The sequence below is a fragment of the Peromyscus californicus genome, unplaced genomic scaffold (genome assembly GCF_007827085.1).
Source record: "Peromyscus californicus insignis strain IS unplaced genomic scaffold, ASM782708v3 Scaffold_21__1_contigs__length_65335640, whole genome shotgun sequence".
In the NCBI taxonomy this organism is placed as follows: Eukaryota; Metazoa; Chordata; class Mammalia; order Rodentia; family Cricetidae; genus Peromyscus; species Peromyscus californicus.
In genome coordinates, this window is record NW_026294514.1 from 13,908,087 (window position 1) to 13,926,288 (window position 18,202).

Below are 18,202 nucleotides of genomic sequence, written 5' to 3' on the forward strand. Positions count from 1 at the left end.
CTCAAATTCACAAAGATCTGCTGCCTGCCTCTACCTCCCAAGTGCTGGAATTAAAGGTGTGCAGCACCACTGTCCAGCTGTCTTATTTTTAAGGAAAAAAAAAGATTTAAAAGATATATTTGCCATGTGTATATATGTATGCCCTCAGGAACAAGAGGCTTTGGATCCCTGGGTCTGTGGTCACATGTGACTGAGTCTCCTGACATGGGCTATTAGGCACATTCAGCTCTGCCACATGAGTAGAGGATTGTGGAAATAGTAGTAATTTGGCAAGCAACCGTGACTGCTTCTTGCTTTTGTACAAGTCTCTCAAGACTCTTTTAAGTATGCACAGGGACATATAACACTTCTTCAATTGCAGGCTTTATAGTAATTTATCATTTTAGTTCCAATGACTCAGTTTTCCTCTACCTTGATTTGTATGCTAGAGAGTTCACAAAGAAAATAGTATCTCTTTTCCCCACTTTTTACATTCGGCAATGAAATCTAAGGAAGTCTATTAAGTTTTGAAACAGTGACATTGATTTTTTTCTTTATAGGCACCAAAGCAGATAAAGCAAGAACTGTCAGTCTGAATATGAGAGAGGCTTTTAAAAGAAATCCTTAAAATCAGAGCAAAAAGAATTTAAGCATGATAAAAGGAGACAAGATGTGTATAAAGGTAGCTCTGATAAAAAACTAAAACAAGGGCTGGAGAGATGGCTCAGGGGTTAAGATCATTGGCTGCTCTTCCAGAGGACCTGAGTTCAATTCCCAGCACCCACATGGTGGCTCACAACCATCTGCAATGAGATCTGGTGCCCTCCTCTGGTCTGCAGGCATATATGCAGGCAGAACGTTCTATACATAATAAATAAATAAACAAACCTTTAAAAATGCTTAAAAAAAAAGCTTTAAAAAAAAACCCTAAAACAAACTACGTGAAGCAGTTGTTAGAAACAAACAATTTTTGAAATCTTTCTTTTTGAGACAGGTTTCTCTGTTAGCCCTGGCTGTCCTGGAACTCACTCTGTAGATCAGGCTGGCCTGGAACTCAGGGATCCACCTGCTTCTGCCTCTCGGGTGCTGGGATTCAAGGCCTGTGCCACCACTGCTTGGCCAGTTTTTGAAATCTGGAACAAAGGGAATTTTAAAAAGCATAATGTCATGTAGCACGTGATGGAAGTTGTGCACATGTAAGGTGGCCACACAGAGAAGAAAAGCAGACATTTGTGACAGAAGTGTATATGGTGTTTCATCAGGAATTAGGCTTGAAGCTGTCTTTGCAGTCTCTCTAATATGCCAATTCTTTAGTAATAGAGCTGCCTCGGTGGCAAGTGGCAAAGGAAGGGATTCAGACTTCAGTGTCTTTGACTTTGATAGAGATATTCAGGCACAGACTTACAAGAAAAAACATTATGGAGGACCTATGCAGAGGACTCAGTAGCTTACATTTTTTCTTTAAACTGGTTGTGAAATGAAATGGAGGTTTATAGTCAGTATATCACTTACCGAAGAGTCAGGAGAACAAATGTGAGTTAAAGTAGCACAGTTATGCATTCTGGAGTTTTTACTTGATGTAAGGGATAGTTTTCCTATTTCACGGAAATTGATTTTATTAATCTGCTAGCTTTATTTTGATTATACTTGGAGAATCTTAAATAGTAACTCAGTGGAACTAAAGTATAAGAATAAAACAAAACAAACAAACCAAGAGCAACAAGAGCAACAATAAAACCTCCCCTTGCTCAGTGGTAAAATGCTTTGCCTGCTGTTCCCTAGAGACCAGATTCCATCCTAGCACCAGGTTGGGGGAGGGGGCATACAAATGCTTGTTTGTTTATTCAGTTGTTTATTCAAGTGTTTATTAGTTCATTCTACTGTAACTTTACTAGGTATTGTTACATTTAATAGGTATAGTTAATAGGTATAGTTACATTTCTACTGTAAGTTTATAGGTATAATTGCCTGTCCATGGAGAAAAAAAAATTGTTTAGTTGTGCCCTAGGCTCTATTTGCCAAATGTGACAATATATGCACAAAAATAATCACAGAAAAGAATAGTAAACTCTCAAGAAAAAAAAGAATTTATGAGTTCATACTCGTGCTAAGTAGCTAAGTAAAGAAAAAATTAAATTTCTTATTAGTAGTAGATTATGAAGTTTCAATTAATAAATACAGAGAAGATGTATTGGAGTTGAAAGAAAATCAGCATTTTGATTTATGTACCGTAGTAAAGATTGTATTAGTCACAGATCATTAATGGATGATAAGTCTAGTGGAAAGTTCTGATTAGTAGTATAATAATATGTAAATATTTTAAAATGCCTTTCTAAAAATTACTTATTGTAAATGAAAAATTAATAATGTATACTGGACAGTATTGCTCACTATAATAAAGCTGACTGGGTAACCAAAATTAACATCGGTGAGAACATCACACATGATACCTTGAGAAAGACATCATTGTTTCTGTGGTAGTTAGTAGTTCAGCTGTGAATACATAGTCCAAACCTAATTTTGAGAAAGCACCAAGCAAAATCAAAAATAAGAACTTTCTATTAGTAGGGGAAAGACTAGTGTACACCTGTAGCCTATAGATATACAGAATTTCTGGGTAGTTTCAGATATTTTCCACTTACATTGTTTTTAATAATATTAAATATACTTTTCAGGGCATGGTAAAAATGCCTAATGTTTATTGTAATTATAGTTCTTAATTTTCACCATTCCACTATTTGAAAGTATTATTGATTTTAATAGGCTTTATTCTCCAATATCTTTATCCCCGTGGCTGTCTAAGCAATTTTATTTTGTGTTGAACTGAAATCACTAAAATATTCTTATTAAAAGCCTGTATACTTTGTATTGGCCTTGTTAAAGTTTATAGAAAATATCTGTGAAAACTCCTGGAATTTTCATTAAAAGATAATCTCATTCCTATACTCGATCTGCATCCTTAAAATGAGGGAACTTAAAGGTCTGGACCATTGTATGTGAATAAAACCTCAGCGAGGCGCAGGCCAGTCGCTAGCTCTGGTGGTTTCCGAGTAATTCTGTCCTAGTCTCAGCTGTCACCTCCCCAGGACTGCCATGCAAACGCTTCTGCAGACTGGAAATTTAAATGCTGGCTTCTTTTTATCCCCAGTTATTTGGACTTAACTTGGCTATCACAATGCATAGGAGAAAGTGTTCTCTAGTTGGTAAGCACTTAGGTTGTTTCAACACCCTTTGAACATTGTACCTGTCCTGAAGTTGTTTTGTTCAGTGTACAAACCAAAATCAGAATGTTAAATTTGTTTTAAAATTGTCTTTTCAATTGTGCCTCCTCTACTTGCTCATGCTGTAATTTGTTCCTGACTTCTTTTTTTAATGCTAGACGAATCCTGAGTTCTGTGGAAAAGAGCAGACAGAAATACAAACCGGCTTCTCTCACAGTGGAGTTTGTTCCTTTCTTTTATCGTAAGTAACAGTTTAATTCACTTGACTTTGATTTGATCAACTCTGACCACTGTCTTTTTTCTTACTCTGATTCTGACCTGAATTTAGTTTGTGAGTTTGTAAGATTTGTGCTAAGGAACAAAACCACTGGGTTAGTTAATTTGTATTTGGTTGTGCTTATATTTCTTGGTTTGATTAATTTTTTAATCAATCTTTTAATCTCCATGATTTTCTTTTTAAGAAGAGCTGATCTGTTGTTTTGGTGAGCTGAGCATTTTAATGATTGCATATTTTAGAACTTTATAATTTTTGCTAAAAACAGAAATCTTGAGACATATCAGAGAGCATGTGTTTAGCATGCACCAAACCTTCTGTTTGATCCTTAGAACCAGAAAGCAAACCAGTTTGCAGTCAACCCATTAAGCGATGTGACTGCTCTATGTGTGCATGGCTGTGTATGTGTCCTGATTTCTCCCTCACTGTTGGTTTTATATGGAGGCAGGGTTTCATGCCTCTTAGCCTGACCTCAAACTTGCTGTAGCTGAAGATGACTTGATCTCATCCTGAGTGCTGGCATTATAGGCACATGCCACCATACAGTGCTAGTTTTCACTCTTATAAAAATGATTGTGCTGGGGGCTGGATAGATGGCACAGTAGTTAAGAGTGCTCGCTGGTTTTGTTGAGAACCATATAGTGCTCTTAACTGCCTGTAATTCCTGTTCCTTTTCTGGCCTCCCTGGGCTCTGTGGATACATGGTGCACATACATACATGTAGGTAAACATATACCCAAGATAAAGATGACTAAATCTGGAAATAAAAAGATTGTGCTGGGGTAGGAATATAGTTCAGTTGGTAGGATACTTACCTATCATGCACTAGGTTTAATTCATAACTGTATGAGTGGGGATGGTGGCACATACCTGTAGTGTAAACACTTGAGAGGTAGAGGCAGGAGGATCAGGTCATCCTTGGCTACATAGCAAGTTTGAAGCCTACCTGGGATACACAGGACCTTGTCTTTTTTTTTTTTTTTTTTCTTTTTCTTCTTTTTTTCCAGAGCTGAGGACCGAACCCAGGGCCTTGTGCTTACTAGGCAAGCGCTCTACCACTGAGCTAAATCCCCAACCCCAGGACCTTGTTTTAAAAAAAGAAAAGTAGTGCCATCTTTCAAGAATACAGAAAAAATTACAAAATAAAAAAGGAGCACTTTGTTTCTTGAGTATATTGCTTATTGGAACATGTACAATCTTAACATTTGCCACATTTGCTTCAGTGCTTTCTGCCCCCAGTGCAGTAAAGTCAGACAGAAATAGCCTTGTTTGCCGAGCGAAGGAAGACAGCTGTAGTACATACCCTGTATGTACTATACTATATAGTGGTTGACTTTACCCTAGAGAAATGCACGTACTCACAATGAGCTGTGCTTGGAACTGGCCTTACTTTAAAGATAAGGAACAGGAAACCCACAAGCCAGTATAATAGTATGGTGTTTCTGTTCAGCTGAAGTCTTTCATAGAAAATTATGAGACCAGAATGGAATGAGATCCATCCAGGTTTAGAAATACAGTGTCCTATAGAAGTCTTAGATCTTTGCATGTGTAAATTGTGCATGTATTTTGTTAATTGATCTCAAAGTACTTTGTTTCTTTCTTGTAAATGATTTTTGGTTGTATTGTCTATTGTTACTAGTATATAGAAACAGTTTTTATATCTTGATCTTACATTCTATGACCTTGCTAAATAAATTCACATCTAAGTTGTAACACTTATGGTGTTCCTTAGGGTTTTATATGTTGTGTCTACAAAACATACGTTCTCCCTTTTCCTGATGTCCACATGTTAATTAAACTTAGCTTTCAGGACCTACACATTACAAGTCTGTAGGATTTTTGAAAAATTATTTATTTTTATTTTATGTGCGTTAGTGTTTTGCCTTCATGTATGTCTGTGTAAGGGTGTCACATCCCCTAGAACTGGAGTTACAGACAGTTGTGAGCTGCCATGTGTGTGCTGGGAATTGAACCCAGATCCTCTGGAAAAGCAGTCAGTACTCTTAACTGCTGAGCCATCTCTCCAGCCCCCTGTAGAATTGTTGTTGTTGTTGTTGTTGTTATATCTTGTGTAGTTTTAAAAACTGTATTTGTGTGTGCACACGCATGCACTCATGCCATTGTGCCTGTGTGGAGGTCATAGAACAGTTTGCAGGTGTTGGTTCTCTCTCCACCATTTCCTTGGGGATTGAACTCAGACAGTCAGGCTTGGCAGCAAGTGCCTTTGTGTACTGAGCCATCTTGCCAGCCCCTTTGCGTAGTTTTGAATCAGTCATTGTTCTGGTATGCTTTGGTTGCTGTAACAGAATGCTTGAGACTGACTTAAACACACAAGTTTGTTTTCTCATAGTTTTGGAGGCTTGACATTGTAAGATCCACATCCTAGCAGGGTTTGGCTTTGGGTGAGGTCTTTTTGTGGCCTGCTGGCCGTCTCCTTTTTGTATTCTCAGATGTTAGAGAGACTGATACCTCTTCAGAACATCAGTTTTGTTGTGTCAGGCATTTTCCCTTTCTGATCCTACCTAACTTTAATCAACTCTTCAAAAGCCGTGCCTCCAGTATAGTCATGTGGATGTGTGAGTTAAGGCATCAATATTTGAGTTTGGGAGGGATAGTTAAGTCTGTACTATTCCTGTACCATCCCTGCCCCACCCCCCAAGTTAATGTGTTTATCACATGCAAAATATGTTCATTCTATCCTGGTAATCCAAATGTCTTAACACATTCCAGTATTGGCTCTCAACAGTCTAGAATCTAAAATCTCCCCTAAATGTTAATGTGAGCAAAACTCGGGTGCATTCACAGTGAGTCAAGTTCCCTCTTCAGCGGTGAGCCTGTGATAGGTACTTCCAAAATACAGTGAGATGTAGTCTCATTCTGAAAGGGAGAAATTGGAAGCTATCATAAAATCTGGGAAGATGACAAATTCCATTACTTAAGGATTGAAAATAACCTTTGATTTAGTACTTTGCACTTCCATTAGGGAACTAGTGCTATGCCTTCTAGCTCTATAAGACATTCAGTTTATTTGGTTATTTATAATTATTGTATGTATCGTGTATGACACGTGTGGGCATGAATGCTGCGGTGTGCATGTGGAGGTCAGAGACCAACTTTGTGGAGTTAGTTCTTCCCTTCTACTTTTGCGTAGGTCTCGGGATAGGACTCGGGTCACCAGTTTGGCACGGCAGGAGCCTTTACTGGCTCAGTGGTCTTGTGGCCTTTAAAATTTTTTTTTTCTGTATAGGGATTTGCACTTTCTGCTTTCTCCGAGTCACCACGCATGTGCTTGTCTTTGTGAGCACAGTCCTGCCCCTGAGGCTCTGAGTAGCTCGTCCTGACCCACTGAAACTGTGGTGTGATCCTTAAAATTGAAGATACACTACAGTTTACCTTCATTCCTTCCAGTTTCTCTGTTCTCTTCAGTTGAAAATGGTAATGTCTTTACTGGTATAATTCTGTCCTTCCTTCTGACCTGAGCTAAAATGGCTAATGAAGTTAGTAAGTCCTGTTGTCACTGGAATCTTGGCCTGGATTCCTTGTCTTGACAGTTCTTGTGATCTCCATCAAGAAAGGTAAGACACAGTGTAGTGTAGAAGAGATGGAGAGTTTAGTGCGGAGTGGGTAATGGCCGAAGAGGCCTGCTGGGTCAGTCTGCATTTTAGGAAGGCTGTATACTGGTTTCCGAATTCGAAAACAAGTAGATTTTCATGGGGGACTTCGAAGTGGCTGATAGGCTCGCTTAGATTGTTTCTTCTAGGAGGGAACAATGGTATGTCCTTATTCTTTATCAGGAATCTCTCCTTCTGCATAAAAGTCTTTAAAAGTTTAGAGCTTTTGGAGTCTTTAGTTATCTATTAATGTTCCTTTAGGCACCCCAGGATGCCCCTCGGGCCAGAGATAAGAATCAGATCACGTTCTTCTTACCTGTAGTTAAAAGTCCTGCTGTTCTAGACCTTTGTTTAATTGGTTTCTAACCTCAGTGTCCTCTAATTGTCTGCCAATGCCTAATTAGCCAACAATCCCTCCCTCTATACCCACACCAGGAGTTGAGGCCCTAAGATCATCTAGGGGAGTAACATTGGGCTAATCCATCTGGTTGTGGCTGAAATGGGATGTAGAAGGGTTTAAGGTCTCTACTCTTAGTGACTTTCAGGCCTCAGAGGACAAGGGGATCCAGAAAGGAATTAAGACTGCTGCAGGACTATCTGAGGGTGGGTTGAGCGAAAAGAAGAGGAGAAAAAAATTAAGACAGCAGTAAACACACACGTTTCAAACACTTAATCAAAGTACTGTTATGATTATAGTAGGTGTGACTCATTTTCTACTTGAAAGATCTAGAGATCCACTTCCAAAAGTATTCACTGAATGAAGAAAAATGAGAAGGAAGGACATGACTGCTTCTAGGGTAGGTGAGAGAGAAGGTTTATTGCAGATAAAAGGGAGAGCATAGTCAGAGGCATCTGGAAGGTCCAGAGTGAACAAAACTGAGCTGTAGGGAGAGAGGGGAAGGGACAGGGAGAGCTAGGAGAGTAAAGGGTAGACAGAGGAGGACCAGACTAGCCAGAATGGTTGGATTGTATGGGAGGAGCATCTGGGGGAGGGCAGCCCAGCCAGGGAAGTTTAGGGTAGGCTGGGGAAGTTTAGGGTAGGAGGCAGGGTATGCCCGTCCTTGAAACAAGTAGGACTGAGGGATGGTGGGAGAACCTGGTGGCCAGGTTTGCCTTAGTATGTTAAACAGGCACCTCAGCCAGTTGTCCTTGGTTTGAGACTTTACCTTTACCACAAGGGGTGATAGTGTCCAACATAGGTTGAGCCTGCTTTGTTTTTTACTAAAAAGGATTCTTTTAAAAAATTTATTTTTGTTTTATGTGCATTAGTGTTTTGCCATGGGCATCAGGTCTCCTGGAACAGGAGTTACAGACAGTTGTGAGCTGCCATGTGGGTGCTGGGAATTGAACCCGTGTCCTCTGGAAGAGCAACCAGTGCTTTTAACTGCTGAGCCGTCTCTCCAGTCCCTTAAAAATGGTTTTTTAAAAAATCATTTATTTATTGGTTTGTGTTTGTGTATGTATGTGAGTGTGCCACACTTTGCATATGTGTAGGCTAGAGGACAGTTTATACGAGTTTCTTCTCTTTTTCTAACATGTGGGTCCTGGTATTCAATCTCAGGTTGTTTATCTTGGTGGCAAACACCTTTTAACCTACTGATTCATCTCTCTAGCCCTTGAACATGCTTTTGTTATGTAGTATAGATGAGATAATATCAGACATATACATAAAATACTCAACCTTTATAAAAATACAAAAGTGCTGAAGGTATTTAAAGCAGTACTTTTATACAGTTGCCTTTTAAAAAAATAATTTGTACTTTAGAAATTCCCTGAGCTATATAATTTATAGTTTCCTAAATATATGTAAGAATATGTATAATAATTTTAATATGCCAAAATGACATTCTCTATATCTGTAGACGAAATAAAAGCTGTTTTAAGTAATAAAGATTGTTTTGAGATTCACTAGATAGATACACTGAATCAGATTTCAGGGGAAACATCCTTTAGTGATGCTGGCTGCTCTCCATCTGCTGCTAGGGAAGCTGGAATAGGAGTACCAACAAAGACAAGAGAACAAAGGAAATAGGTGTATAGGTGTTTGAAGGAAGAAGGTCTTTGAGTTTAGCAGAGTAGTAAGATACTAGATAGAATATTAGGCAACTCAGGGTGCCTTGTGTTAAAAGATCTTTTAATAAAAAACCTAGATGCTGAAAGATCAGAGAGACAAAAGAACAAGCCACTGCCACATCTTCCCTCTAGGACTCCTCAGCCTGAAAAGGCTCTCCATCTGGAAAGCCTCTAGCGCTCCAGCCTAAAAAGCTTCTAGTTCCTGTCTCCTCATGCCTTGTATACCTTTCTCCGCCCAGCCATCACTTCCTTCTTAGTGCTGGGATTAAAGGCGTGTGTACCTCTCAAGTACTGGGAGCAAAGGCATAAAATCCCAAGTGCTGGAATTAAAGGCCTGTGACTCCCAAGCATTGGGATTAAAGGTGTGTGCCACCACTGCCTGGCTCTGTTTCTCTCCCAGACTGAGTTAATCTTGTATAGTCCAGGATCGTTTTGAACTCATAGGGATCTAGATGGATCTGTGCCTCCGGAGTGCTAGGATTAAAGGTATGTGCCATCACTGCCTGGCTTCTATGTTTAATCTAGGTGGCTTGTTCTGTTCTCAGATCTTCAGGCAAATTTTATTAGGGTACACAATATATCACCACATTTCTCCTTTTTTGTCTAAAAATAATAAAAGGTTATAACTAATATAAGAAAAACTATATACAATAAGCACAATGAGTATACTCAATATATACAGTCAAGAATTACATTAACAATGTCTAGTCCGTTAACATTTGACAGATTCAGAGAAAATACTCCATTATTTATCCTATTTTGGTGAGTCCAAAGTGTTGTACCTAATTCACTTTCTATCCTAACTTGTATAACCAACCCCAAACTGTCTTTTGATGTCTTTTAAACTTATACACTTTACACATTTTTAGTGAGTTTCTTTTTTGAATTTGTTAACAAGGGAAAGTATATAATTATCTAGTCTTCAACTCCCTTGGAGACCTGAGAAGGAAATAATATTACCTGAGTAAGCAGGAAGTGCAAACAAACAACTTCCAAAAAATATGAGAAATGACAGAAACAGCTGGCTGCCTGGACAGTCACCCAAGGTTCCTCTGTAATGTTGGGACATCCATCTTCGGCTTACAGGCCTAGCATATCTGACAGACTCATCTGTGAAGCAGGATTTTCTGTAGGGCCTTCCTACCTTGTCTCGGCAAGGTTTGGCAGTCTTTTTTTTTTTTTTTTTTTTGGACATTTGGACAGCATACTGTCAGCACTGGAGACAAGGGCACGTTCTTGCCCAGTGGCTAACTTGACACAGAGGAAGTAAACTCCATTTGGAGTTCCTTTGATGCCTATCATGCCCATCATCTTCTCTGAAGTATATTGGTGCTGCCAGGAGCAGACATGTCTCATTGTCATAAAAAAAAAAGAAGAATATGTTATTAAAACATCTTAAATGCCATGTTCTGTAGCTCTCTGTAATGTTTAAAGATGACTTGTTTATCTAAAATATATGTTTGACCTTGAAAACATAACCTAACGTGACTACAAGTTCGATTGTAATAGGTGACTTAACAACTAACCTGCATTTCTTTATTATCCTAAATAGTTGGTAATAATAATTTTCAAGGACTGGCAATTTGTATAACATTGTTAAATGAGCTGTATAGGTACAATACCTTGAATAAGAGTAGAAATATATGTACAGTATGTTCTAACAAAATTAATCTCAAATTTGTATCAATAAACAAAAATGCAATGTAAAACATTTCAAATTTTTAAAAGCAGATTCAGTAATCTTCCTTTTTATCTTATCATATCCATATTTTCCCTTTTTTCTTTTCAGAGTAGATTCAGTAATCTATCCTTTTATCCTATTATTTCTGTATCTTTTATTTTTCAGAGCAGATTTAATAATCTACCTTATTATCCTATCATTTCTATATAATACATTTCTATGTCAGCCTTGGGCCTGGGCTACAGTGAGTTGACCCCATTGCCCTGCCATGCATGGGCTTCCACTTATTTGCAGCTTAGCAAAGGCACAAGATAGGATGTAAGTTGTAGCTGGTCTCTACAGGGGCAGAAATGGTCATATAACAAAAGCTAAATTGTTACACCAATGAAAACACTCAGGTTCCAGCCATGTTGTAGCATAGGTAAATTAGCAGAATAACCAGAATTTTTACTTTTTGATCTGGTATTCATTAATCCTAGTCTACACCTGTTAGTTCATCCTAAGAGCAATCAGGACCAAAGGGTAGTGCCTCAGAGCCATTAAATGTCATTAGGAGCTGACCAATGTGTTCTCAACTTCATGACTCACTTAGTAACAAACCATTCTGGTAGATCAAAGGCAGTATTATTTTGACATAACAGAGATCCATCCTAGTTATATAACATCACAGGGATACATGAGCAAGTATGGAATTGTTGTTCTCAGTATTAAATAGCCTTTTGACTTAAACATCTTTTGTTAGTCATTCATATATCTTTATCTCAAATATGAAAATATCCTGATATCTTGATTATTTAATTGTTGTGAAAGGAGTACTTGGAAAGGCAAGACTTAACATACTTTAGCACTGCTGTCTTTGTCTCATCCTTTGAAAGCTCTTGTCTTTTTTGATTTCAAGTCGAGTTATTAGAGCATTTGGGGAGATAACTAGCAAACCAGGTTTAAGGTGTAGGTGGAGTTTTCTTTTCCTGACCACCTGGTCCCAAATAATCACTCAGAGGCTTAATATTACTTACAAATGCTCTGCGGATAGCTCAGGCTTGTTACTAGCCATCTCTTACATTTAAATTAACCCATATTTTTATTTATGCTTTACCACATGGCTCATGCCTTGTTACCTCATTTTTTATATGTCTTTCTTGCTTGGTGGCTGGCTGGCATCTCTCCTGACTTTGCCCTCCTTCCTATCATTCTCAGTTTGGCTTTGCTGCCGAACTTCCTGCCCAGCTTCGAGCTTATCAGTTTTTTATTAACCCATGAAAGTACATTGTACATATTCACAGTGTACAGAAGGATTATTCCACAGCATGAAGGCAAAAGAACTAGCTCTGGCATAATCAACTGTAGTTGACTTTAGTCATCACCTTGAAGAAGAGTATGTACTGTGAAGTCCCGAGTAGTGGAGTTGGGTAAGTCTGTAGACTCAACTTCCATCTTCTTTGTTGCCATGAACATAGTCTTGGGCCTTATAAAGAACAATTTTTTGTTTGTTTGAGATAGGGTTTTCTCTGTGTAGCTTTGGAGCCTGTCCTGGAACTTGCTCTGTAGACCAGGCTGGCCTCGAACTCACAGAGATCCGCCTGCCTCTGCCTCCCAAGTACCGGGATTAAAGGCATGCACTACTACCACCCATAAAGAACAATTTTTATCTTACCTTATTTATTTATTTTTTTTGTACTTTGAGACAGGGTTTCTTTGTGTACTCCTGGCTGTCCTGGAGCTTGCTCTGTGGACCAGGCCTCCTGCCTCTGCCTCCTGAGTGCTGGGATTAAAGTCCTGTGCCACTATGTTCAGCTTAATTTTTAGTTTTTAAAAACTAGATTTAGTTATTTTATTTTATGTGACTGTTTTGCCTGTATGTATGTTGATGAACTGCATATGTGCTTGGAGGTCAGAAGAGGATATCAGATCCCTTGGAACAACTGGACTTAAGGATGATCGTGAACCACAGTGTGGGTACTTTGAATCAAACCCAGGACCTCTGCAAGAGCAACAAGTGCTTTTGACCATGGAGCCATCTCTCTAGCCCCAAGAGAACTAAATTTTATCTTGGGTATAAAAAGACAAAGACTGGCCAGAACCAAATACAGATAGCAAGGCATAGCTTTTCCTAAAACTTTTTTTTTATTATTGAGAATTTCATGCACATATACAATGAAATGAAATATTATCATATTTACTCTCATTTTCCCTCCAATTCCTCCCATATATTCCTCAAAACATACCTTTTACAAACTTTGTAGGTTTTTTTTTTTTTTTTAAATAACCCGATAACTTCAGTTAGTGCTACCTATGTGTTCTTAATAGCAGAGTCATTCACTGGCGCATGGGGACCCTACCAGTGGACACATCCTCACAAAAGAGTGATTCTCCTTTCCAAGTGGTCTTCTGACATCTATACCTGTGCTGCACAGGAAGACACGTGCCCCCTTTCCCATGTGGTAAATAAATAAATGCAAAAGAGAGAAAGAGCCAGTAAGTTGTTGGCTATGAGGCTCCTCCATGTAAGTTTGTATTACTACAACAATCTCCATAACCCTTAGGCAGGCTCTGTAACCTCCAGTTTTTATAGCCTATTGGTTTTGTTAGGCTTAGAGACATACTAAATGGAAGACTGGGATACTTCCTCAAGAAACAGATGTACATATAGAAAAGGGCATTGATAAATCACCTCAGAAGGTGTTAGACCAAAAGCTGTCTGAAGTCTTAGGAAGGCTTTTGGTAATACTGCTCTTGAGATAAGCTGAATCTCCTGGCATAATTTTTAAATAACTTAATGGTCTGACTAGAATGTTCCACCTTTTTAGGAGAGTGAGATCTAAGAGGAATGAAGATAGTATCCAATCCCAGAGATTTGGATGTAGACGGAGTGACTTGCGAAGCAGATGAAGGCACATTCCTATTTCAAAGTGCTCTTGAGAAGCCAAATGGAGGGATCATTTCCAGAAAGAGAGCTTCAGGTGCTCGAATGGCCTTTCAGGTTGAGGTGGAAAGGTCTCTGTCCTGTGCAGGTATCACCGAAACGCAGTGAGGGAGAGTCAGCTGCCTGTTTGGGTGCTGCATCCCCTTTGTTGATTTCCTAAATGACTTCTTATCAGGTAGCCCTTGTAATGGACTGCTGCTATTTTAGCCAACGAATATATTGTCTCTAACGAAGTTAGAATCTGAAATCTGTAATTGATGGGACAGTTTTTAGCATTCAGGTAAATTCTTTCCCTCCAGAAGGCAGTGTGTGCGTGTATTACCAAGAAAGATATTTATAGTCAGTACACGTAATTGCCCATTTGCTCTGGTTGAGTTCCAGTGCAAATTAAGCCTACTCTTGTAACCAGCGCTGCTGCTTTCTGCGATACCTGAAAGGGGACCAGTAGCACAGCTGGTTTATCGTTCATTTCTCACACAGGAACTGCTATGTGAACCATACTGCATCTATGAACTTTGAGTAAAGTAAACCTTCTCTGGGTAGAAAATAAAGTAGAGGAGCTGAGGTGGAACACTGTTGTGAAAATATTTCAAAGTTATCAAGTAGTCAGCTAGGATTAGTGACATCAAAGAAGAGTATCTAAACCAGCGGGAGAGTTGGGATTGAGTAGAGAGGTTGTTTGGGGTAAAATGTAAACAGACAATGGAGAGCCCAATGTAAGGTGAAGGACTTTTCCTATTCAGAGAGCTGTGTCAGCTACTGTTATTGTTCTCTCTTTTTCTTTTTCTGTCTCTCTCCCTCCTCTCGGCCCTTCTTTTCCACTCTCTTCTCTTCCTCTCTCTCTCTCACTAGAGTCTCTACACAGCTCTGGCTGTCCTAGAACTCACAATGTAGACCAGGATGTCCTAGAACTCACAGAGTCCACCTGCCCCTACCTCTCAAGTGCTGAGATTAAAGGCTGCAGCTACTATTCTAATGCATCCTGTCAAACATTGGGCAACTGAGTCGGTTTTCATAGATATCCTACAAGTAGATAGATTGCTTTGACCTAGGCATAGTTGAGAACTCCAGGGTTACACCCTAATGTTTGGTAACATACAGTTTAAAGCGTCTGTCAGGTTATGGTAACCTCCAAAGCTGGAGCCCTGAGTAAAGAAGCTTTTAATTTGTCAGAAGACTTCTCTTGTTGTTATTCCCATGAAGAAGAACTTGGTTGCTTCCTTTTAGGAATTCATTTAGAAGCTTATCCATAGCCTGTAACTAGGAATCCAAAGTGTATAGTAACCTGTTAGTTTTCCAAAGGCCCTAGGCTGTTTTCTGGTGGTAGGATTTAAGAAGGATCTGGATGGCTTTGATAGGATCAGATACCCTGAGTCAGAGGATTCCCAGATACACTGCTACAATAATAATGGGGCTTTAGGCTTAGATTCCATATATTCTGTGAGCTAGGAAAATGAAAGGTTGTGTTCTATGATTTGGGGCCTGAGGTGATTGCAGTTTTGTTGAAAACATCCAAAACATTGCAGATAGAAGCTGGTGGAAGTAGTGGGCCCTTTTCTTTCCACCAGGGCAATCAAGGTGTTGAGTTGTCTGTTTCAGTATCACACATGGTCTTTGACACCTGTTTTAAGTTGATGCTTATTGACCTTGACTTCCAAATGGAGCAGTTTGTTACCTTTTTTGTTTTTAAATGGTTGATTTCATCAGAAGATACTGGTGGGGGTGTAGTGATCATGCTTATTTGTTCTGGAATGTCTCTGAAGACATTGAGGTTGACTTGGAGTGGGACATTTGCTTTGGATGATCTAAAGTAGGTAACTCGTGAAACGTGTGTGAGCACCGTTCAGTATCACCTTCTCTTTTTCATGGCCTTTGCTTTGACTCTGGCTTTGGATGGGATAGGATTGGTTTTTTGGTTACAGTTTTCATGAAAAGGGTCTTCAGGTAACTTATTTTTGCTACTTTGTTAGAAAATGTCTTTTTTGGGGGGGCGGGGTAACAAAATGTTCCTCTCTATGTGCACTAGAATTTGTTGTATATTTTGCCAGATATTAATACAACAACCCTAGCAAGCTTTTAAAGTAAAAAAAAAAAAAAGAGAGAAATCTCTGTGTTTAATGTGTTGTACATGCCTACATGAATGTCAGAGAAGGTCATTGTTCTACCTGTGAATCCTGGTGGTTGAATTTAAGCCATCAGATCTGGCAAAAATTGACTTTACCTGGTGAGCCTTCTCATTGCCCCTTCTAGCAAGCTTTTGATTAAAGAATACATGGTATGTATTTTTTTAAAAAAATATCCTTTATACTGTTTCTTTTCTTGAGTTTACCCATGGCTAAATAAAACACTCATCTTACATCTTAGTATAAGATTATACAATCATTCTACTTACACCATCTTTGTAGTTTTTGTCTGCTTGTGGAATTTTACATTTCCTGCGGAGGATTGTTACTCAAACACAAAGCAAGTGCTATATGTGTTTTTGAAGCACCTGGTATAACTTTCTCCATTCCAATATTCTGCTTTGCAAATGCCAGTTGCCCCAGCCTCTCCTAACGTTGATTTCTGGCCCCTGAACTCAGTAAACAGCCCTGATCTTTTAGGGTCCTCCCGTTCTGTGCTGTGACTCTGAAAGTATCTCTAAACAGAAATGTGAAGTGACCCTCGAGTTCAGTATGTTTCCCTTCTCCTGTATAGAACAACGCCACGGACTGGCCCATCGGGGGTACCACGACCGTAGGGGGACCAGAGCTTGAGTAGTCAGGAAGGCAAGGATTCGGCGAATGACAGACAAACAACACACTCAGAAGTGGTTTGAATCTGCTGCAATTTTACTTCTGCAAATCAGTAGTTTATATACAGAAAAGAAAACTATCAAGTCCTACAAGGAACAACAAGAGCTTGACAATAATTCAATTACATCATCTTTAAAAAACAGCAAGCGCATAATTATTAATCGACACTAGACATATCCCTTTACCCACAAGAACTTTATGACCCAAAGAGCAGTCTGTGTTTTTTAAACTTAGTACGGTCCCTAGACTTGTAAAGGCTTCTTTGCAGTTGCGGCTGTGTCCTTCATCTTTATCTCAGCCGCTCGCTAGTTTATTATGCACTTCTACTGTTCTGGTTCTCATGACCCACTTAGCCAGTTTGGATGCTGCAGATCCTCTCTAAGTCTTTCTTCAGTTCTTTACCATATATCTCTTCTAATATAAAACCTTTTTACCTGCTGGAATATGAACTCTTGTACTTTTACACCTGTAAGGGGAAGGGGTTCTGTTGTAGTCTTTAAGTTTCCCATGCTGAACTTCTTCAACAGAGGGGCCCATCATCTGTCTCCTATGAGATAACGTTTTCTGCCATAAATCACTTTAGTTGGGATTCCTAAAGGATTCCTAGTGGGTGAGTGTTCATTCCCTAGAAGTACCTGAACTATTATTATACTTTCTTTATCTAGTGGCTTGGGGTCTTGAAGGAATAGCTCATTCTGCTATATCTAAATAAGTTCCATGTCCAGCTTCCCCTCTCCTCCATAGTTCACAACCCAAGCATTCATTAGTTTTGGCTGTGCTTCATAGATTAATTAGAACATTATCAGAAAAGCAGTTATACAGAACCCATAGCCCAGAGAGCTCATGATCTGTGAAGCACGTCTCCTTCGAGAAGGAGGCATAACACGGGCACTCTGCTAGGGACCTCCAGGGAGCTTAGTCCCATGGGACACGTATCTCCCATCTGCTGTTATTGACATAATTGTTCATGTCACACAGACGACACTGGAGTTGGTGTGGCAGAACAGTTTTCTGGCCCGATTTCTGGGACCTGTTGTGTTCATTTTTATACTGTTTAAAACAGGAAAGCATGTGTATGCCAGTTATTTCAATATAGCTGTAATGGCTTAATTTTTTAAAATTACAATTTCCTCTTAGTACATTTTACAGCTGTATTTGGCAGTGTTGTGTATAAAGTTGGATATCTGTTGTCATTATATTGTTGTGTAAGTATGTAGTAAAGGCAAAACAGTATTTATGCTAGAATTACAAAAAGAAAGGATAAATAAGGGCTGGAGAGATGGCTCAGCCAGTACAGTGCTGGGCGTGCAAACAGGAGGACCCACACAGTACCACACGTCTGTAACTTCAGTGTTCGGGGCAAAATCACGGAGGGGCACATACGTGCACACAGTGCAACACCCTCCCCAAACTGGTAGGGAGATAATAGTTTGTCAGTGGAGAACTGGTTCATGAAATGTTCATCATGCTATTTTGTTTTGTGATAAAGATGAATAAGGTAGATTATTTGTTAATTTGTAGTAATATCCATAATGTATTAAATTAAAAAACTAAAGGTATGTTCAGTGTGGTCAGCTTTCCACATCCATGAGTTCCACACATCTGCAGAGGCAGCCAGCTGTAGCTTGAGAACATGCAGTGGGGA

At 39.2% G+C, this 18,202-nt stretch overlaps 1 protein-coding gene across 5 annotated transcripts in view; it reads left to right on the plus strand.

Moving 5' to 3' along the window:
* Nucleotides 1–18,202, plus strand: part of Nbeal1 (neurobeachin like 1) — a 154,582-nt gene that overhangs the window by 23,935 nt on the left and 112,445 nt on the right. For all 5 annotated transcript variants that reach the window (XM_052749579.1, XM_052749582.1, XM_052749583.1 and 2 more), the window contains one exon: nt 3,359–3,441. In XM_052749579.1, the coding sequence (XP_052605539.1) occupies nt 3,359–3,441 (83 nt within the window). Of the gene's footprint in view, nt 1–3,358; nt 3,442–18,202 lie in introns of those variants that run through there.